This window comes from Lutjanus erythropterus, chromosome 2 (genome assembly GCF_056507025.1).
Source record: "Lutjanus erythropterus isolate fLutEry1 chromosome 2, fLutEry1.hap2, whole genome shotgun sequence".
Taxonomy (NCBI): domain Eukaryota; kingdom Metazoa; phylum Chordata; class Actinopteri; order Lutjaniformes; family Lutjanidae; genus Lutjanus; species Lutjanus erythropterus.
Genome location: NC_139318.1, coordinates 39,533,852 through 39,556,398, shown reverse-complemented (window position 1 = coordinate 39,556,398; position 22,547 = coordinate 39,533,852). Strand labels below are relative to the sequence as shown.

The window sequence follows — 22,547 nt, the reverse complement described above, 5'->3', positions numbered from 1 at the left end:
ATATAATAGATGGAATATGAAGCGTATTCTGTAAACTGCATCTTACCTTTCAATAGCTCTTAAACCCTGAGAACACTCCAAAGAATCACAGGCAGCACAGACAAAATTGAGGTATGCACAGTTAATTTAAATCGCCGGATTCTGTGCACACTGAGATCAAGTTTGAAGGGTAGGAGGAAAATCATTTGGGGAAATCTCCTTCTGCTATTTCTCTTAAAAAAATTTTTGAGAGAGATTTTTAAAATGTGATCAAAGAGCAGCCTCACATTGCCTCTCGAATCATCAATTTCTTAAAGCATGAAGCCTCCCATCTATCTCCTCATCAACTGTGCCACAATGGTGGGTATGAGATGTTCCTTCTGATATGCTAGATAGAAGTGTCAGATTTGCTATGTTGCAAAAGAAAATCGACAGCGGCCCTCCTGTAGCGTTCAAATCAGGACACTTCCCAGTAGTCTGCCACTAACGCATTAAAAGTAGCATACACACTACATAACACAGTCAGGGAGGTGTACTCCAGCAATCACCAAAGAGCCTCTCAGGCTAATGGTGCCACCTTTGCCTTCCTGCACTTAATGAGCACAATGTCCTCAGGAGGAGTGATACTGGCCTGGCACTAAATGACAGATTCTCACTTTCCACCCAGTTATAATATTGTCCACCGAAAAAATAGATGAAATACTCCTGCACAGCTCATTGACTTCAGAAAATTGATTTGATGCTATTTGGCTTGAGGGACCGGGTTTTACTGTAAAATGGATGCTGGTGTTGTAGTGAATTCAACGTAACATTTGAGGGGATAAAAATGCTTAAACCACGTGGCTTCAAACATTTTACTGCAGTTTAATGTGAGTGGTTGTTTGTGTGTAAGAATATCAATATGTAAGCACGTACTACCTCTGTGGTCAGTATGCATGTAACGCTACGGCTGAGAACCGAGTTTTAACCGTGTGTGTTTTTCCATCAAAGAACCTGAACACCACTGTGGCCCAGGACTGGTGTCTGGCTCTGCAGAGGCTTATACGCATCAAAGAAGAACAGATCCAGAGTGCTAACAAATGTCGCTTACGCCTGCAGGTGCCTGGCAGGCCAGACAAGTGAGTAGTATCTCACATACAAATGTGCTTCCAGTCAAATGTGCTGTGTATGTGTGTGGATTTGAGAACATAAATGACCACAGAAGCAACTGTGAAGACAACGAAAACACAACAACAGAAATACTAAGGGTTTTTAATTGGGGCTGTATATAAAAACTTCTACTTTAAGATAAAAGTTTAAGAGTTTAAGATGTTCTTTTTTTTCCTAATTTGGTGTTACAGAAACAAATCCTAACTAACTAAATGACCCTGTTTTATCTTACATTAGGAAATCCTAAATACATCAATCCAGCATTACTTATATACTTTTTTATATCAGTTACCTATCAGCCATGATTACTTTTCTCATCTTGTCAGGCTTAACAACTGTGCAACTGTTATACTGAAACATACAATGAAACATACAAGAAGTGGAGCAAAAACACCAAAAGGCAATTAATTTCAAGACCAGTTGGAGGTTTTGGTGCAGCGAAACCAAGAGGGAAATTTACAACGATGCTAACTCAGGAGATAAAAGAAGAAGAGAGTTGGCTGAGACAGCAGACACAGTGTCCACCGACATCTATTGTGTAAAAGCAATAAAAGAGCAGCCATACAGATTTAACAAGTCAAATAATACAATCATGATCTACTGGTAGCAAACAGTGCTGTTGGTTACTAGCCCGTTTTACACAGAAATCCCGCAATAGTGGAATCTTTGTGTTTTTACACCGAACCAAGCAGCACTGGCATTAAGCCGCCCCAGAATGTCATTTTTCACAGCATGCCAGCTTTGCAGAATCAACAGAGGCATGACATAACACCACATCACACTGGTCAACAAGTTATTCTGCTCGTCTGGACTTTTCTCACCACACACAGAGCTGATAACCTCACGGAAATATAACAAAGCTTTTTATGTGTTCCTGGATAAACAAGGCATTGCTTCTTCTGCAACAGATAGGTTAAAAAGATTGCCTTGTGTGATGATCTGTGGAGTGTCACTTCTCTCCTCACGCCTGTCTGTGTGTGTGTCTGCTGATGTGTATGCAGCTGTCCGCTCATCTCTCTCCCTCTGTGTTTAAACACAGCTGATAAATATGTAGAGTAAGATCGTAATTTAACAAACACAATTACGAACAGCTGCGAGTGTGTAACTTAACAGCGTCCTGTCGCGTCCTGCTGGCTTACGGCTTTGTTACTAGCTCTCTTGGCGGATCAGAAAATGACCCCCCCATTCTGCCACAGTACCTTTTATACAGACAGGGAAGCTGAAAAAGGTGTAACATTCCCACCTTGAAGAGGGTGTATAAAAGCGGCCACTGTCAGACACTACCATCAGCTACTGTTAGAGAACACCACCATTAGGTACTTTTAACTATAACTACAGTTAGCTGCTGTTTGGGAAAACTACTGTTAGTGAGTTTGTAAGTCAGCTCCTATCACAGGTGGAAAAATGAAAGTTAGACAGTTCCATGGTTATCCAAAAGTTGGGAGAATTTATTTAAGGGGAGTTTCTGTGATACGACCCCTGACTCATAAATGTATCTAAGTACAGATTTGATTCTATAAAAAAGTTTTAATGGTAAATCTCGCTTGTGGTTACATACATGCACTCAGATCAGCGGGCCAACAGGACACTCTGACCTCTTGCAAAGTAGAGGTGAGAACAGTTTATTCTGTCATGAGTGGGTGGTTATCTGACTAAAATAATTCATTTCCTTCAGTGCTTACATGGAGTAACGAATTGCCTCCACAATGTGTTGCTTTTTATGTGGACAGTGTTTGTGTTAAAAGGCCAAATATTCAGCATTTAGCAAAGAAATATATGTCTCTGCACTAATGTGCTATAATTAATCTTGGGGTTGTATAGTATGGTACCCCAGTGTGAAATACCTTTTAACACTGGACAAAAATCCTGCTGACAGCCACTAACATGTTGCTTTTGTCTTCAGTGGGAAAGGGTACAATCAGTGTTCATTCCCAGGTCAAATGCAGTAGTTACAGGTATTTATTGGCTCCAGCTCTGATCGGCAATGATGTAAACATGTCACCCAAATTTTTGCCCCCTTCCTGGCAGAGGCATTGTCCTTCAGTAACTTCTATGATTCTATTGCTCATATTTCATGCACATTTGCTGCTTGGCTTGACTCAGTTTGACTGAGTTTGACTGAATTCATCAGCCCACACAGTGGAGTTTGCACCTGCTTGAAGATTTGTATTTAACTGATACTCGCACATGATGAGTCGCACGACTCACATTCACTATAAATTCTTCACAATAAATTAATATTTTGTTATATGAAAGCTTTTATTGTGCAGCAGCAGAATTTGGAAACGTTGGGTTTTCATCAGAAGTATCTTTTTGTAAGGATTTATTTGTTAAAAGATGGCTCACATTGAAGTGCAATTTCAGTACCCAAAACATGCAGCATCACCAACTGTGCATAAAAAAACATGATTCAAAAGAAAAGAAAAGGAAAGACACACATGTTCACAGGCACACACAAACATTCCTGCAATAAAAAGATTAATCAGACATGTAGTCATGACACACCAACTTAATTGTGCAGGTAAAACAGTAATGACATAATGACATATTACTAATAATGACCCTAATCTAGTGTAGTGACATGAAAACAGTAATTCAAGCAAAACAAACATGGAATTAAAATAAATAAAACGAATAAATAGATAAAAACACACACCAGATAAATGCAGAGTACAGCATCAAATTCTTCAGATCCCACCCCACCACCCTCCTCCCACGTACACTTCTTTCTCCTTTCATTTATCAATTTACTGTGTATACACACACCCATGTATACATATACATACACATGCATATAAAAATCTATATATTAGGTTGCCGTTGGTCCAGGAAGAGTAAAACACCTGTGGTCAAGTAGATTGAAAGAGGGCAGAAGGTTAATGAAGGGCCCCCAAATTTGCTGACATGTTGCAGGTTTCTGTCTTACATTATGTTATACCTTGTCAGGTGTGCAGTAAGTACAAGCTTGTTAATCCAGGGCCTTGGTGATGGTGAATTGTGGTGTTTCACATTAACGGAGCTCAAACCAAGCCTGAAACAGTAAAATAAAGTAGATTCCTGAAAGTACAAACAGCGAACAAGGAGAGAATGTAAATTTCAAACCACAGAGATTCAGTTTGAAGCTACAAAATTCTGAGGGCTCAGCATACAGAAACTTTTAAAAATGCCCTTTTCTCTGCTCTCCTGTGCACACATAAGTTGAGTCTGAGTCAGCACACATTAGAAGAAGAAAGGGTCAGTTGCCTATTTTTAGTGGATTGAGCCACGTTTTAAAAAACTGCTAATTTTGGTGTAAAGATGGTGTTCATTTTTATATTATACTTTAAAAGAGTTGTCACACAAGAATAACCAACAGACTTTAGTTTTTGTTGGCTTTTAGGGAGATTACTTGCAATGTAAAAAGTACCACAAGTCATTTTTTACTTCATCAACCTAAACACAAAACGGCAGCAAGTGTTCATATGTAAGTCATAGCAGGTTACCTAGTTACGCTAAGGATGTTAAAGTGGTTGTCTTAACATGTCAAAGTGGATCCTGTTGGGTGGAGTGACTACTAAATGACTGAACGCCTACTTAGAGAAGAACAAAGATGGCAAGGAGTGAGCATATGAGTAGCTTAGAGTGCTGCACAGGAACTGGGAATAGCAAATAATGGCAGATTATAATGGATCCCATTTCGTGGCTTCTGGTGGGGATAGGATAAAAAAGAAGCAGGGGAGGACAAAAAGAGAAAGATTGCGATAGAGAAGCCAGAGCCCTGCTGAGAGAGACTAAGCAGGAGAAGAAGAGGAAGAAAGAAAGAGCGAGAGTGATGATCGACCTCCCCCATGAAAGACTTGGCTCGATGCCGGCAGGGCAGCGGCAGTCAGAAGAGTGGGTCTAATGCTTCAGAGCCAGGGAGAATCTAACTGTGCCAAGCCAAGCTAAAGTGACAGCTTGAGCAGCGGAGCTGTGCAGATCAGTTCTCCCACATCTCCCAGCTTCCTCGTCGGCTGTCACACCAGGCCTGCAGGGCCAATCTGCTTACTCAGATGTTTGGTGGAGCCAGATGTCATGCTTACAAGAGAGTCCCCGAATTCCCCTTCAAGGGGTACCCTATTTGCTGAGTTCTTGTGATAACGTCATTAGCAACTACACTGACAAGGAGATTTCCCACCCCTACATATGTCCAGGCTGTAGATTTGTATTTAAACCTTAAATAATTTAGACCTGTGCTGGAATGGTGCTCTGAGATGGCCACAGAGTTTTTGTGGAGAGGTGAAAGATAACAGCTGAAACAGAGAAGTCTTCTGTTGGGAAAAAGAGCCAATCCTGGTTGTGTGATAGCAATCTAATTGAGGCTGGGCCTCGGTGTCGGGTGGCTGGACCGGCAGTGAGCCTCGGGGCTGGGGGTGACAGGTGGCACAGCGGGTGCCCAAACCATTCTGACACTACCCAGGGTGCAGCAGTGGCAGATTGCAGGGGAGAGCAGCGGGCAGACTGGCTGTGATTCTCTCACAAACACAAACACATCCACACAATCTCACACACACACACACACACATTGGTTCTCCCTTGTTATCCATCTCTGTTTCGTAACTGAAATGAGAAACAATCTACAGGGCAAAGTGGAGCTTCTAGAGTCGCTGTGTGTATGTTATATGTATCCACTAGCTTGTTGCAAACAAATGCACCTGCACACATGCATTTCAGACAAAGGTCCACACACATACAGTGACAGAAACATGCACACACGCTCTCGCACAGAGCCGAGCCTTTGCTCTGCTGGTGAGTGAGTGGGACCGCAGCAGGGACCCCCTGTACTGAGTTGGTCCCCTCCTGTCTGGCCGCAAGCGACTCTCTGCAGTCAGGCAGCACATCACAGCCTCCACACTGCAAACAGACTGAGTACGTGGAGAGAATCCTGACTGCTGCCTCAAAGGCACCAGCCTACGTGTGACAGCAGTTCATTAACATCCTTTTTACTGCGTCTGCTGGAGCAACCACAGGCGCAGATACAGGGGCCATACTGGCAAGCGATAGATACAGAGTTCAAATTTCATACTTTTACCAAATGTGTTTGTTGCTTCATCCGCCCTTCCCACCAGCATACATGAAGGAAAAGCATTGTAAGCCTGAAGCCTCTTTTTTAGCCCATTCTTTTATGGAGGCTGTGCGGGCTACCTGCAAGGTGAATGGCAGACCATCCGTTCTGAGTCATAAGACTGATTTGGGCTCTACTTCATTTGGCTGAGAGTCTTGTCCAAACAGACGTGCTCCCAAAGAGGCTCAGGAGAGTCCAATATGACCTTATCTCAGAGTGTGGACAGCAGAGGGGTTCCTCTGATTGATCCATGTGTATGAGAGGAGGTGTGCTGTGGATTGGTGCACGGCAGGATCACACTTAGAGGGCTGTTCACACAAAATTACAGAAAAACATAATTTCTTGCTTACCTCTGGAGGGATCCAGGTATGATTTGTAATACCATCACCATGAATAAAGTTAGCTGAAGTTTCATCTGTTTTTTTTTTTTTACTGATGGAAAATAAAAAAAATAAAAATAACGAAATGAATTTAATACAATGGGAACTTATTCAACAGAAGCATTGGTGAAAAATAAATAATAAGCTGGTCATTTCTGCTCTATTGGTCTCCTAGCTAATCGGTTACTGACTTGATATGGAATCATGAAAATACTGTCGCATATAACTTGATTTTGAGATGACTTATTTAAACTACAAAAGCAGTTTATCAGCCATCTTTGTTCAGCCAAATGATGTGTTAGTGTCCATGGCAACAAGTGTCATCAGGTCCTTTAGCAAGAATCTATAAAAAAAGGGTGCTTATTTCCTGTCTTTCTATGGGCCATAAATATTTGAGCCCAGCAGGACCTGTCCAAGAAGGCTAATTTTTAGACACACAGCCTTGTGAGAGATGATATTATGCTATAATGAATGCTCTCACCAGCTTTTGACTCTGTTCACATACCGTACACCCTAATGAAATGACAGGAAGGTATGAAGGTATGAAAAAATACCGCCCAACCCTAGCTGTCACAGTATGGGTTTTTTATGAAAAATAAGTGTATCCAGTTTACCACAATTGATCAAATAAATGCATTTAATGTGACTTTATTGAAGGTTACTGGAGGTAGTGTAGCATAGTGTGTGTGCCCTGCAAGTGAGGGATCGATTTCTAGCATTGATATTGGGGTTCAGGTCGTTTTGTTTGGTTTTTTGCATTGGTATGTGTTCCTTATGATTTTTTTTAGCACTGATATCAGGGTTCTTGAGGATTGTTTGCAGTAATATCAAGGTATGTGCTGCTTCTAGTAGAAACTTAAACTTAGCAATAAGTTGTCAATCTGGCAGTAAATGTTCAGTATGGGTTACAGTATGTTGGTTGATAAACGCTGCAGCTTCTGAAGACCAAGAAAAGTCTGGTCTGTTATTTCTCAACTGTTGGAAAAGTGACAGGGATAGCTCTGAAGAAAGAGGTTGTCAACCAATCAGAAGCCATGTTCCTGACTTGTCTTGTGTGCAGCTCTGATCTCAAATCAGTTTGACCCTTCAAAATAAAATTTGTGGTGATGACGGTAAGGAGCTCAACCCTGCCGAATGCTTCGTACGGCCGAGGTGTGGCCATAATGTGGTTATCGATACAGTCCTACCCCAATACAATGAGTATGAATGGAATTTCATTTGACAAATGACAAAGAAATCTCAACAAAATGTCATATCAGAATCAGCGCCCTTGTTATTTTCTCTGTTTTTTTTTTTTTTATGAGTGTGAACAGACCATTTAAGTGAACACTCCAACACTCATGACCCAGACTGATCTCACAGAGATGGACTATGTCGTCTCATCTAACTCTCAGTGAGACATCAAAGTGTACTTCTCAAGATCCTTGTGCTTCAGTGTATAATGGTATGTGAACAGCACCCCAGCCTCTGCTCCACTGTTCTCAGCCTTTTTCATCCGCAGACAGCTTGCTGTTTTTTTTTTTTTCTTCTCTGTTTTATTGTTCACATTCACACATTCACACCTGGAAGTGAACAGGAATAACCGCAGTCCTCCACTTTTAGCCTGTTACCAGGTGCAGTAAGGTTGGAGCTGAAGGGCACTCTTCTCTTTAGCCAAGTGTAGTGTAAAGGTTTGCAGTTCTGCAGCTTGAGTAGTGAAAACAAATTGGTGAAATGTGCTCCTTAGCTCATTTACTGAGGATTTTTATCGAACGGGGTGTATGTGGGGGTCTTAAAGAGTATTAAAAGCTGATAAAACAACAACATCTAAGGCTCTTACAAATTATTAAGAACTCATTTTATAAGTGCACAATGGGACGTTGCATATTTTATTTATAGAATCCTGCTGGACTTGACATAAAAACTGTGTTAGAGATGCACCTGAATCTAAATATACTTTTTGGGAAAGTACAAATAATGTGATGGAAACCAATATTTCTCTTTGTCATAGTTTAAATGGTCACATTACCTTCACCATCACTGTTATAATGAATCAAGATTATTGCCCCGAAGGATATTTTGTATACTTCTATGTCTTTACTGTAGAGAATCTTTAAGTTTCTAAAACTTTTTTTTGTCTGTTTCTGATTTCTCAATATCCTTCAGTTAAAGAAGAGTTTGTTCATTCATTGTGGACTTCAAACGGTTCATAAAATTTAGTTTAGCCAAAAATAAAAACAGAGCAATAGATTAAACATAATTATTTACCACTGTTAAATCATTTTGATGATTTGTAGGCACAATTGCATTGCTAATGAATATTTGGTAAGGAAATATAACATTTTCCAATTTAATCTGACGTCTGGTATAAACGACACCCACTTCTGGTCTTCTGTCTGAATACAGACACAGACAGATATTTTTGTTGGTTGAACAGATGCAGATACAAATAGTGATGTTTATGCGTTCACCTCTATTGGGTGTACATTCGAAGATAGAAATATCCATTCTTTTCATCTTGATTAATCCTTAATTTCTTAATTGACAGTATTCACAATGTTTCTGCAATTTAAAAAAAAAATCAAATTGATATTAATAATAAAACACTGACTATTAAATATTTCTTAAATACTATTTAACATTTTCTCCAAAAGTCCTTCAGGTTACAGCCAGGTCTCATTATACGGTTTTATTAAGATTATGTACTAGGGGAACACAATCTTGCGAGATCTCGTGGAATCTCGTGGAATCTCGCGGGACGCGATTTCACGTGATCTCATGTGGAAAAAGATGTTAACCAACCAGAGAAGCGGTGCAACAGTTCACTGTAGTAAACCTTTGCAGTGAGAAAAACAAGCAGAAGTTAAACGAGTCTGGATGAGAAAATGTTTGAGGAGCTGCTTCGACACAGGTTGTTTATTCTTATTCTTCAGCCAGACCAGGAGGTGAGATTTAACCGTGAGTCTGTGAACAGCAGTCTGCTGCTGGCTAACATTAACCTGAAGAGCTAAAAAGTTTATTGCTGTTTGGCGACATCGTCAGCTGCTCTGTCTCCTTGTAAACTGTCTGTTTTATCTTTATCCTGATCTTGAAATCTATCGCTAACGCCGACTTCATGCAAACATGTGTCTGAATGTGGCTGTGATCAGCGCTGTCGTGATGTTTCGGTCCGTGTGTCCGCTGTGCTCGTGACATGACCATCGTGCACAGCATGTGTCTGAATATGACTGGCACAGAATCAGACATGTGAGGCTGACCAGCTGGTCGCCGATCAGGGCTGATCACGCTGAAAACTGTCTGGTTCCAGTCTCTGGCTGGTCGATCGGTGGAGCCCTATTTTCATTTGATTTCTAGCCTCCTGTAATTCATCACATGAACCCGTAAACCATCTTCATGGTTTCATGTTCAGCTGTGCTCCTTACAATCAGTGTATAATAAATGAAAGCGTGTCTCTGGTTAGAACTTGGAAGTGGCGAGGTCTTAAAATGTATAGAAAGAGTCTTAAAGGGGTCTTTAAAAGATATTGACTTTAACTGTGTGGGGAGATTAGACAGGGATCCTTGAAGTTAAAGTAAGATTCATTTTAATATAGAAGGCTTTTGCTATATGGTACAGATACTCAGCTCATAACCTTTATACTTTACTAAGAATCTTTATGTGGGTGGTTTGACCCCTTAAACAAATTGCTGACAAGACTCTGACTTGAAACTTCATGCTGCTACAGTGCATTTATGACATAAAGCTGAATCCTTAAATGCCCCTATATACTGTTTATAATGTGTTACAGATAATGTGCTTGGGTTTAAAAAGTATTTTTTAACTGTACATGTACTCTTTACCTAAGTATATCTGAGCCAATAATCTACTTTTTACTTCTCCACCCTTTCAGTACCTTCATTACAGCTAGTCTGCTCTAAATGCAGGGATCGAGTATGAGGAGGGGAGCGTGCAACGAGCACCTCTGCAGGTTCCTGCATGGAAGAAAAATTGGCACCGCCTGTCTTTTAACCATGATGCAATGACAACAGACCAAAATGCAGAACAAGAGGCGGCTTCTAGCGACAATCCCTGCACACATCACTATTTTTATACCAAAAGACAACAGTTACATGATGAAGAGCTTGCTGTGCCTCCTGACAACACTGAGATATCAGATTTGAAAAAAATGCTCCTCTAACATCTGCAAGCAAATTGAAGTAAGTTGTGGTTAGCTAGCCAACATTAGCTATGTTATTTTTTTATGGGCTAATTTTAATTTTTGATGTTATTGACATTTATTTTTAATAGATGCTATATAAATAAAGTTATTATTATTAGCTTGTTGCTAGTGGTCTGTTTGGCCTTTAAATTGTGCTTTTGAAAGCAGTTAAAGTCTTGGTCTTGCCAACTTTAATGTTAAGGTTACTTTCAAAATTGCAGTACACCCTAAAAAATATAAAAAACTTTACATAATTTAATTTATTAACCAGATATTTTTTTGTACTTCTATTTGAGTGGGTTTCCATAGGGAGACTGTAACCCAAAAAGATATTAGAGGTGACATGTCGGCCTTTCTGCTACCAAGATAGTTGAACAGGATTAATGTAAGTTGGTGCATTAAGTTTTCAGAATGTGAGCATATTTAAAAAATAAGAAATCCCGCAGTAACACCAGGTCACTGCCCTCTGGTAGCCATGTGCAGTATAAACACTGCAGTAAGCACTTAGCATGACACAGATTTATGCAAGGTATACAAGGCAGAGACATGTACATTACAAAAGGTAAAGACCTGTGTCTTGTATAAGTGGTGACAACCAGGCATTTACTTGTGAACAAGAGCACGAAAGGTCGAACCAGATTGAAAACATGTTTATTATCTTGGGTCATACACAGCCACAGAGTGTTAAAGTGCTATTAGTGAGTCATTCAGTGGCGGCATGTGGCATCATATAGTTGGTTGTCAAGAGGGGGGCTGGCTGGATACAACTATTAGTGTTCAATCAAGAGCCTTTAAACGGGGACTCCATCTGTGCTTCTCTGGGTTTTTCACTCAGCCGTGGGTGACGTAGGATAGAGTGCTAATCTCCTCCCCTCCTACAACACAGGGGGCTTATACGTTGCAACGTCATGCAGAAACCTACATCGGGTCACATGGGAAAATGTTTTTGGAAGGGGTAGAAAAAAGTGATTGCATGATGTACATACATAAACAACACTACTGGGAAGCTACAAAATGATATAAAAACACAACAAAAAACAACCCAAAAAACAAAAATGGACCTGTCCATGTGTCATTCAGAGGTCGTCAAATAATGACTTCTGGTGGCTCATGGGTGACGACTGAGAAAGATTATTTTTATATGAGTCTATGATTTATGTGGAGGTGAAATCTTGCATAGCTTGCCTTTAAGTCACAGGACTCAATATATATCACTCTAAAAATATACTCACAGGGCGTGACATTAAGCTCTTTCAGCAACTTCAACTAGCAATAATGTTTGACAGCCGAACTTACTTTTCCGAAAATGGAAAATGTAGGGATTTGGACAGCTATTATATATAGTTACGTACTTTATCCTTATTAAGGTTTAGAATGCATACCTTTTACTTTTAGTGGAGTATTTTCACAGTCCAGTTGGTATTAGTACTTTTGTTGAAGCGACGGACCTAAATACTTCCAGCTCTGGTTACACGGCCTAACTGCACCGACTGTTACCAGCCGAGTCTTCCCCTGCAAGGAAGGTTAGCTTGTGTATATCGTGTGTGTGTGAGGAGTCTAGTGGGCTTGTTGTGAACTGAAACGCAGATACCGAAAGGCCGTGTGGTGTGTTTGCTGATCAGATGATCCTTTGCAATTTATCTCAAGACTTTCCCTGCTAAAATAACTCGTAGCTGCTATCTAGCTAGTGGAACATTGAAAACCAACAATTACTCATTATTCCTTTGCACAGCGTGTTTGGGATCAGAGCTGCTACACAGTTAGAAACACATTTTGTATTTTGTCACTTGCCCGATCAGACAACTGCATGAGGCATTCCACTTGAATGAACACCGAGTTTCCTTGCCCCTGGAAAGTGTTGAAGCCCTGGATTCAGACGCCACCTCATTTTATTTATGCAAACAGCCAATGTACTCACCGTGAGTGTGTGTTTGTGTTTATGTAAATGTTCAGTCTTCACTGACTGATTGATGTCTAATCTTACCAGTGTAGGAGTTGCTGGGATTTTTGGCTAAACCTGTCTGCCCTGTTTATTCATTCATACACACAACATCCGTTTTTGTTTTGTTTTGATTTTTTTTTTGTTTTATTTTTGCCCTCTGACACTGCTGTTACTATGGTTACCAACAGAGTCAGCCTTACACTATCTACAACTTGCTCACCCCCCCAACTACCAGACAGGATTTGGTGAATTGTGTACTTTAGTCCATGTAGAATCCATTAAATACATCCCTCCAGAATTCACCAAAACTGGAAAACAAGAAACAAAAAAGAAAAAAAAAGTTAATGAGTCAGAGCCCAGATCATCCAACCAGCACAGCCTCATATAACTCCAGACCTCTCTGTTATTTTAACGGTGTTAAAAACAACATTCAGCCTCCTAAGGTGTCAGCAAACGACAACAGTTTGACAGTTTGATCTGAGTTTCAAGGAGTCTCTATTGGAAACTCTCTTTAGAAGGGAACCCTAGATTTGTTAAGCATTTGTATGTGTTGTTTCTTCATTGTGCACATTGTACAAACTGATTATGTTTTGTAATGTGACGCTTTGTTTAAGATCTGAGTGGGTTTAGAGACAGAAAACACTTGGTTAGAGTCAGATAGGGATCATAGTTTGGGTTAAAAGGACCACTTGGGGCTTGGGGTTCCCTTCTAGTCACAAGAGTGGCCGCCCGGTTACAGTCTTTCTTGTTTTACAACTAAACAGTCAATAAAACTTTATACCCCCAACTTTATTGAAAAGAAAATGAAGCGTACCTTTGTTTTGATCTGAGATGCTGGTCCTCTACAGCAACCTTTAGGGTAAATGTTGTACCCCCCCGACACTTCCTACTGTCCGTCTGTGTACACTATGTATGTTCAGTAAACAATAAACAATTAACTGACAGTGTCAAGAAATTAAACATTCTCGCACCTATTTTCCTTATTAAACTGACAACTACAACCATACACCTTTGAATTCAAGTGTCTCCCTTTTACTGAACTAAGACAAGCTTAATAGCCTCGTTAACTCCTTAAAAACACACAGGACAGAGAAGCATGTAAAACACACCAAAACCGTCTTAATTAGTCTTTCCACCGTTCCAGCAATCACCAAGTCTGGTTTGGTTGAAATAAATCCTTAATTCACCGCATTAGATGCTTAAAGAATCTGTGTCTATGGGCTGTTTTCCCTCTGACTCATTATCCAGCTCAGAGCACTCAGCTCTGGCTGAGCGGGTGTGTACTGTGCCGTGGGATGAGAGTGCGTCACGGAGCAGCAGCTGTCACTCTGCAGACCATTTCATTAAAAAAATAAAATGACAAATATCGCCCCCCCACCAAAAAAAAGAAATACGCCCCCCCCAAAAAACAACTGACGATGGATTCAGCCCATTCATCCAATCACCCAACCCTAGTCAGAACTACTTCAGAATCTACAAGAACCAGTTTCTTTCTACTAGAAAGAAAGTGAGAAAGTAGGTAAGAAAGTAGGTCTGGTAGTCCATTTAGTTCAATTTAGTTCAATTGCAGTGTAGAGAAGGCAGACACCTCTACAGCCGATATCTCTAAAACTTTCCAACTCACACCAAAACTATCTCGATGGATAAATAGCACTACAGGTCAGGAGAAAAAACTGTGTATTTTTGATTTTAGGGTGAACTCTCCCTTCAAGGCCAGTTTACCACCTCCGACAGAAAACCCTGTGTCTGTTTTTGTCAACTCTACAGTTTTGTTCACAATCCTGTCACCTCTGCAAATCACATCCAGTCTGAACCCGAGTCCATGTCTTCCTCTATTTTCCTGTGACTGATTGTCAAGAACTAGATCAACAAACTCTCGTAGGGACACTGAACCATCCTGTCCTTTAACTCATCTCACTATTTGCAGAGCAGACTTTTCTCTCCGTTTGTTTCTCTGGAGGGTGGAGGTGAACTGAAGGATGGGTGCATGACAGGCTGCCACTCAGCACTCACTCCTACATCTGTCCCGTCCTTGTGCATTACTGTCACACGTGTGGTTCGGCACTGACCTGCTCCCATAAATCAGCCGGGCCAGCTCCTCGCTTCACTCTGCCCTCACTCTCCTCCCCTCCCTGTTTTTTTTTTTTTTTTTGACTCTCCTTACCTCTCCGCTCTCCTCATCTCCCGTCTGCCAGCACACCCCGAGTCTAGTTCTCCATTCTGGCAGCGCACCACACCTGCACTGCGGCTGTCAATCAGCGGGCAGGAGGGAGGAATCGCAGACTGCGCTCGGTTTAGCATGTTTGAGGCCGTGTGGGCATGAAGTGTTGCCTAAGGAATCCAACCAAGTGAGTGGTTGTATTCTCGTCACACCCCGTCTCCCCTTCTGTCTTCGGCAAATTGCCTCTGCTATATTTAAGCAGCGAATGGTATGAATTACACCTCTTTGTGAAAGCTCCGCTTTTTTCAACATGTCAAGGAAGTTTGAGATCTTACTTACTTTATTCTGTTCCTGTCTGCAATCTCTCTTTCTCCGTGTGCGCGTGTGTGTGTGTGCGTCTCTGCCATTTTCTTCCCTCCTCTATGAAATGAAAATGAATTTGCAGCGGGCAGCGGCAGGTATGACAGAAGCAGAATTTCAGGCTGTGTTCTGTTCTCCACTCTATTACCTTCTAATGATGTCTGAATGTGAAATTGTCTTCTTTATGTGTGCCTGAGACCCCGACCGCCCCCCCCCCCCCCCCCCCTTCCCCACGGTCTCTCTTACACTGTCCCCTTCTTTTTTTCATCGCCTCAGAATCACTGTGGAATAGTTGTACAGGTGACTGAAGCAAGGCCATTATTTTGGAAAGCTGCTTAGTGCTTTTAAAAAGACATCTCATCCTTGGCCAGACAGCTTACTCCTAGTTCCAATAAAGCCTAAACAATCCAGACAACAGAGTGCCCCTGTCAATGGATAGACACCGGCTGAGTCATCGCTAACTCAGGGCCGACGCTGCCAGTCTCACTTCAGACGGCTCGGCATTAACAAGTTATTTTATTTATGTTGACAGCAGAGAGAGGCGGATATTCAAACACAGGCGTGGCTCAGGGTCTAAAAAGCTGACAAAAAATTTGACTAAAAAGTAAATGTTTAGGAGGGAATTTGCAACTGGGAGATGAGTTTCTATTTTTCCCAAGCACACAACACATCCTCTGCAGCAGGAGTGTGTATAAAGTCCATCCCGTGTTCATTAACAGCCATTTGTTGGTTTTAAGTCATGGCTCTCAGTTGAGCCCACAAAGAGAAAATCCACTTTAAAACACTTTGCTCTGGGAGAGGCCTTGCATTTTGGGACCCGTTTCAGTATTGACTTTGGCATTGACTTAAGGTGTGTTTTTTAAACGTTGGTCATTTCCAGTTTTGGAATCTCTCTTTTTTTGCTTCAGCTGTAAGAAGAAAGATGTGGTGATGGCCGGTTTGTCGCCGCACTTATGAATTAAGCTCTTTGTCTCATAACTATTTTGTGTCATAACTAGGAATGTCATTTCAGTAAGTTTACTCTTGATACCCCCTTTTTTAAAAACATTTATGTAGCCTTTATTTAACCAGGTTAGCCCCATTGAGATCTCCTTGAGACAAACTCTTAGATTAACAACATTAAAGTTGCTCATATAAACTTAGAAAACTCATATAACACTTGCACACAGACAAGCTGGACTCCAGAGTTTTCACCAGAGCTTTAAACTCATTCAAGGTTACTGGGTTTTGAAGTTGTCAGTCTTTAAATTATTCCATGCACTAGGTGCCGAAAACCTAAAAGTTTTCTTTCCCAATTCAGTTTACACTTTGGGAACAACAAATCGTAAATGTCCATAGAAGAAAGATTATGACTTCCATGTTTACAGTGTAAAAGAGAAAATAAGTAAGTAAGAATAATGCCCTGAATGGTTTTGTAGATAAACACATACCAGTGACTGAGGTGACAAATGCATCAGGAAGACCAATTCACGTTTGAGTAAAGTACACAGTGGTGAGAAAGACAATCACAAGTTTGTAATAACTCATATATAACACATCTCCACAGTCAATAACGGGTACAAAGTTAGATTCAACGAGTTTCTGTTTCACACAAAAAGAAAAGCAAGGCTTGCAAGTAAGACTGGTTGACCCTGACACTCATCAACCGGAAACTAACCAATAAATCTTTAGGAAAAAACGCAAAATGACATGAAATACAAGAGTTGTTGTGCCCACGTCTGTACTGCATTAAGACGCTCCTCAGCAAGGCTGTCAGACAACCTCTGATGGACAGAAAGGCTGAACTACAACGCATCATTGGTGTCCACAGCTGTCTGTGTATGCATCCATTTGGGAGTGAAGTTATATTTAGGCCTTTCTGGAGATGGTGGGCGGAGAGGCTCTGAGTGAGGAGCTCACTGGACTGCATTTCCCAGTCAGCATCGCTGAAGTGACACGTAGTTGTGATGTCCAGCAGTCGGTGGTCAGAGCTAGCTTGTCTGCCCTGGTTAGCTTTACCCTCCGATCATTTCAATGCATTTAGTTCTCGATGGCATAACGTACTCAGGCTTGAGGTGCCAGACTAGCTCTGTTAGCTCTGGATGCTTTTTCTTGATGTGTTGCTAGTACTGCTGCTAAACTGAAGAGTAACATCACAAAATTTAAATCTGACTTTGTTCCCTTTCTGGAGGAAATGTTCCCACAACAATGTTCATTTTTTTTAAAATCTCAGACTGCTAGCTAGTGAAACTGTTACCTGTGTGTGTGTGTGTGTGTGTGTGTGTGTGTGTGTGTGTGTGTGTGTGTTTGTGTGTGCATGCACAAATTAATGGTTAACCTTTGCCATTCCCATTCCTAACATGTGTTCATATGCTGTTACATTCAGCAGCTTGTGTCTCCCTGCTTCTGCCCCACCTCAAATAATGACACAGCAGCTTGAATGATGAGATGAAAAAAGACATGCCTGGTAAAAGTGTCAGCCAGGAGACAACATCACAGTGGGACTCAGACATATGAAACGAATAATCACTTAGTTGTTTAGCTCTAGCTCTTAACGTGCTAACATCTTAGCTCACAGCGTGCTAGGTCACAGCACTCCAGCGTCTGCTTGGCACGGTGGAGCGAAACAAGAACAAAACATTTCTCAGACTGTCATGAAGGTCAGGTTTTAAAATCACTGTTTGACTGACTGACATTTATTTGTTTATCTCAGCGCTACATTTTTTAGCTTTTTTAGCTCATGAAGAGAAAGACTTTTATTGAATTTTGCACTGACATTATCAAAAATGTTTCCAACAGTGGTGCCATTAACTACTAGCTGTTAATCGCTATACCTTCGGGGAAAACATGCGTCAGATACATCAGAATGAGGAAGGAGGTCATTGAATGCAACTAAACATAACAACGTTATGAACATGATTTCAGCCTGAGTCATGTCAGATAGATTTTCAGCTGCAGTGGTTGTTTGAAAATGAAAAGCAACTCCCATGATCCCATTCTACTTTTGTTATTGTTTTAATGTCAGCGAGACTCCCAGTGGTAGAAATTACATGCTGTGCGTTTAAAAATGTTAAGTGTAAATGTAAATGCAAAGTCAAGATAAAGAATAAAAGATACAATCTCTGGATAGAGATCATTTTTTAATACCAGGTGTAAATGGGGGAGTAATTCTACATGGGGACCAACAAGAAAAATATTCTTACTCACACTGGTAAAAAAAAAAAAAAGACAACATATTAACCACTTGTCAAAAACACCTAAATTACCATACAGGGACAGAGGCAAAATGCAAATTCCAGTATAAAGATGTGTGATCTGACATGTTACAAGGCCTCAAGCAAACTATATTCACATGATTTACATTGAAGAGGAAGACGGGACATTTCTCAACTTTAAATTATGCGTTCATAATGGAAATACATGCATACATTAGTCAGTGCGGTGCATAGGACACAACATAACATCTCTTGGGAGCATTTGCTAAATGATGCTGTTTTAGTTTATCACTTTGGTTTTTGGTTTACAAGGATGCTGTGTTTTTGGAGGATAAAGGAAGATTCCGCCAAAAAGCTATGTATTGGATATCAAACGCTCACCCCCTGCAGGATTGAAAGGGACCTCTGAAAAGTTTGTAGTTTTGGTGGAGTCGGCTTTTACAATGGAATCCAATGTTGACCCACTTTCAAGGTGAAAAAGGTTCATGGAAACTTTCTCTACCATTTCTGCAGCACAATACATTCCTCCTCTGTCCATTTGTATGTTTGGCATTCATGCCTCTTTCTCCTATATAAAACCAATTGAAAGGGCTGTTGAGAGTGAAATCTCCCCTTCAGGAAAGGCCAAACCCCTCACACACTGCACAACAACATATAGAATATTCAGTTAGGACATATAGACATGTTTTTTTCTATTAAAGTATGTTATAGAGTGGTTTGGTTCATACAGAGCCTCCATTTGTTGCTAGGACAGCTAGTTTTTTCCATAAGTAAAATTTAGACTCAATCCTTTCAACAGTTGTTTAACTCCACTAAGTTCAAGAAGACACTCAACCTTGAGCTGTTAAGCTCAAATAAGACACTGTTGAGAAGGACATTGGCTTGTAAATCCTGATGTGGTCTCAACGCAGAATGCTTTAAAGGATTTTTTCATTATATAACCCTGACCCGTACACTCACGTCATCTGTTTTCTGCCTTTTTTTTCCCCCCTCTTTCTTTCTCTTTCTCTCAAGCACACACACCTACACACACATCTGAGATCTGGTCTCCTACTGTGTCTGAGCTTGAATTGGCACCAAAAAGTCCCTCGCTGATTAGAGCCTGTACTGGTTGTGCCTGATCCCAGCGGAGCCCACACATTAGTGGCATTTTGAGTGTCGCAGCTCACCTAGAAGCAATTTACTGTGACCAGGCTGTGTGGTCATCGCAACCTGCCCTGTCTGTTGATGTGCAGGCTGAAATCATAAAGCCTTAGCTTACAGGTCTGAACCGCTGTAAAACTACAAGCAAGAAAGCAGCTGTTCTCACAGAAAAAAAAGTCTTGATGTATTAAACTTAAAGTCCCATGAAATGAAAAATTTCTTTTCCTTGTTGGTGCTGTGTTGTATTGTTCTGCTTTCTTTTTTTATATAGCACGTCTACAGTATATGTCAAAAAAGCACTTTTGCACATTTTATAACAAAATCCTACACTTCCCTGCTCCTTTGTCGTCTCAGCCCCCCAGTAAATTCACCCTGATGTTCACGCCGAAGTAAGAGGGAATGGAAAAGTCTTGTCCACGTCGTCCTCCATGGCTACTGCCGATGTCAGTTTGGCATTTTTACTGCCAACCTTTTAACTCTAACATGAACATTTGGAACCAGATTAGACCATGGATGCATTAAAGAGAACTGGATGCAGTATTGGAGGCGGGCCTCTCTTCAGTCCTATGAGAGTTGCTCAGTGGCACATGAGGGCGACTTCTGTGTGTGATCCTCTGCACATGCTTCAGCATTGTGCAGCCCATAGAGCAAGCGCAGTAGAGATGCTAACTTCCTGTTTAGCCCTCTGCTAACTTGAACAGTGGTAAAATAATTTAATCTTTGAGACTTTGCAAATGTTACTGGACCAAATGTATTAAATTCTAATTTCATGAAACCTGTGAAGCCCACTATTTTACAGATGCTTCTTTCACCATGTAAGCTTATGAAGAAAAAGTGTTTTGTTGGGCTGCAGAACAGCACGTGAAGTTGTCATTTCGCGGTTTAGCCACTGTGTCAAATTGGCTTCCAAGCCCAACACTCTTCCCGGGGCCTTGGATTAAACCTTTCATAGAAATTTAACCTTCCTAAGTCTCGCCACTGTTTTCCTCTGTGCTCCACTGACAGTTGACCAAGCTTGGTACCTCCGTCAACTTTCTCCTTTCCTGTTTCCTGTACTTGGATATGCTACATGCTAGACTTGTCTGTGTTGAAAAGAAAAACAGATTTTGAATATGGTAAAAAAAAAAAAAAAAAAAAACATTGCTGGATCCTGTTAAAATGATATATTCCTAGTTTGCTAATGTTAAAAAACTGCTTGCTAATTAGGTAGATAGTTAGCAAATGTTTCACTAATATTGTCCAGCTAGTTAGCTAAAATGCAGAACTATAGATTGTCACTTTTTTTAAATCACTAAATAGTTGAATCTTTTCTCTCCTGGTATATACTCATACCAGTCACCAGTTGTATGGGAACACATGGCCATCTGTTTTTAAGTTTTCATCTGAGGCCATAACTGTTTGTGGTTGCATCGAAAGAGAACTTATTGCATGCAACAGTTACAAGTATGGCTGTCTTCTGCATCTGGAGCTCCACCTGTTGAATTCCCATCTGATATTTTTTTTTTTTGGGGGGGGGGGGGGGGGGGTGTATAGAGACATAAATATGTATACAAGCCACTTATACAGCCAGCACATTTCTGTTCGTTTACAGGTGTTGCACTGTGCTTTATTTATATTTTCTCTTAACAAGAATTTACCACATGAATGGCCTGTAAACAGTTATTGCAGCATAAATAAATTATTCGAAGAAACAGCTTAGGCTGAACATTGATCCACTTCAAGTGCTGTAACAACTGCATTTCAAGGATGTACTTCAGTGTTTAGCTATGACAGTTACATTAAAAGGGTGCTTCACCAATTCATCATTGCACTTCTGTAACATTGTTGGATTCATGATTGTTTAAACAAAAAGATGAGATCAGCTAAGAAGACTCACAAGAATCAGGGATATTGTATTTTATTCCGCACTCTCTTCTTTCCATGTCAGACCTCTGGCGTCTACAGTGCCCACAATGCATCTCAACTGCTGACAGTTCGGTCTGAGATTCAGACGTGTAGCGCTGGTAGCGGCTAAACTTTGAGCTGCTAGCCTCAAGCAGAGATGAAGCTCACTTCAGGCAACTTTGCAGAGCTCCCTCTGGAGCCACAAAGGGCTTTATACAACTTTTTCACCCATGCAGTAGTACTCCTCAAGACCTGTAAATAGACTTTGATGTGTAAAGTTCCCCTGTAGTGCAGATTGGTGAAGGTGGCTCTCTTTCAGAACATATGTTATACTTCAGCCAAAACCACCTTTCCTCTAGAAATCATGTTTATATACAACTAATTTGCAACAGCAAACACATTTTGAAGGAAATTAGATGCTGCTTGGATTACATTTAAATTTAACATAATGAGAACATGTTGTTAATTAAAGTATATGGCAATTTGCAAAAATGTCGACACTAAACGCATCTGCAAAATGGTTATTGACAACCTAGTTCTCATATCCAATGTCCTTGGAATGCTGCTCGTACAGGATTATGTTTAGACACTCACAGCACATGGATAAGATTAGGGAAAGATTATAGTGATTCAAGTCCACAGTGACTTGAATCAGGAAACATTTACCTGAACCACGTAGTCTCTGGCAGAGGTGGCAAAAGTACACACAGTTCCTTACTGAGGTAGAAGTACAGGTGCGTGTGTAAAAGAAAACTCTGATAAGTAGAAATGAAAAAGTACAGGCTCTGAAATGTTCTGTATTTCTGCCAGCTGTTTCTGCACAAATCTAACTCAACCTCACCTTTCCTCCGTGGTCAAGTCTCCCTCTCTGTTTGTGTCGTCTCGTTACATCTTTAACATAGTTTTCATCCTGTCATGTCTGTTGTGTGTGACATGCGTTGATGGATACACCAACATATACCTGAAAACTCTAATTAGGTGCACAAATGTTTGCACACTTTCCAGCTCTAGTCTCTGGGGTCAAAGTCCTGTCCTTCATGTCAACCCTCCACCCTGTCCGCCTCCCTGCAGCACGGATGTGATGCATAAATGAAG

The 22,547-nt window shown here is 40.8% G+C and overlaps 1 protein-coding gene across 3 annotated transcripts in view; it reads left to right on the top strand.

Annotated features, from left to right (window-relative positions):
- arhgef10la (Rho guanine nucleotide exchange factor (GEF) 10-like a) overlaps positions 1-22,547 on the top strand; it is a 181,937-nt gene that overhangs the window by 77,334 nt on the left and 82,056 nt on the right. For all 3 annotated transcript variants that reach the window (XM_084739346.1, XM_084739337.1, XM_084739330.1), the window contains one exon: positions 970-1,097. In XM_084739346.1, coding sequence (XP_084595472.1) covers positions 970-1,097 — 128 coding nt within the window. The remainder of the gene's footprint in view (positions 1-969; positions 1,098-22,547) is intronic.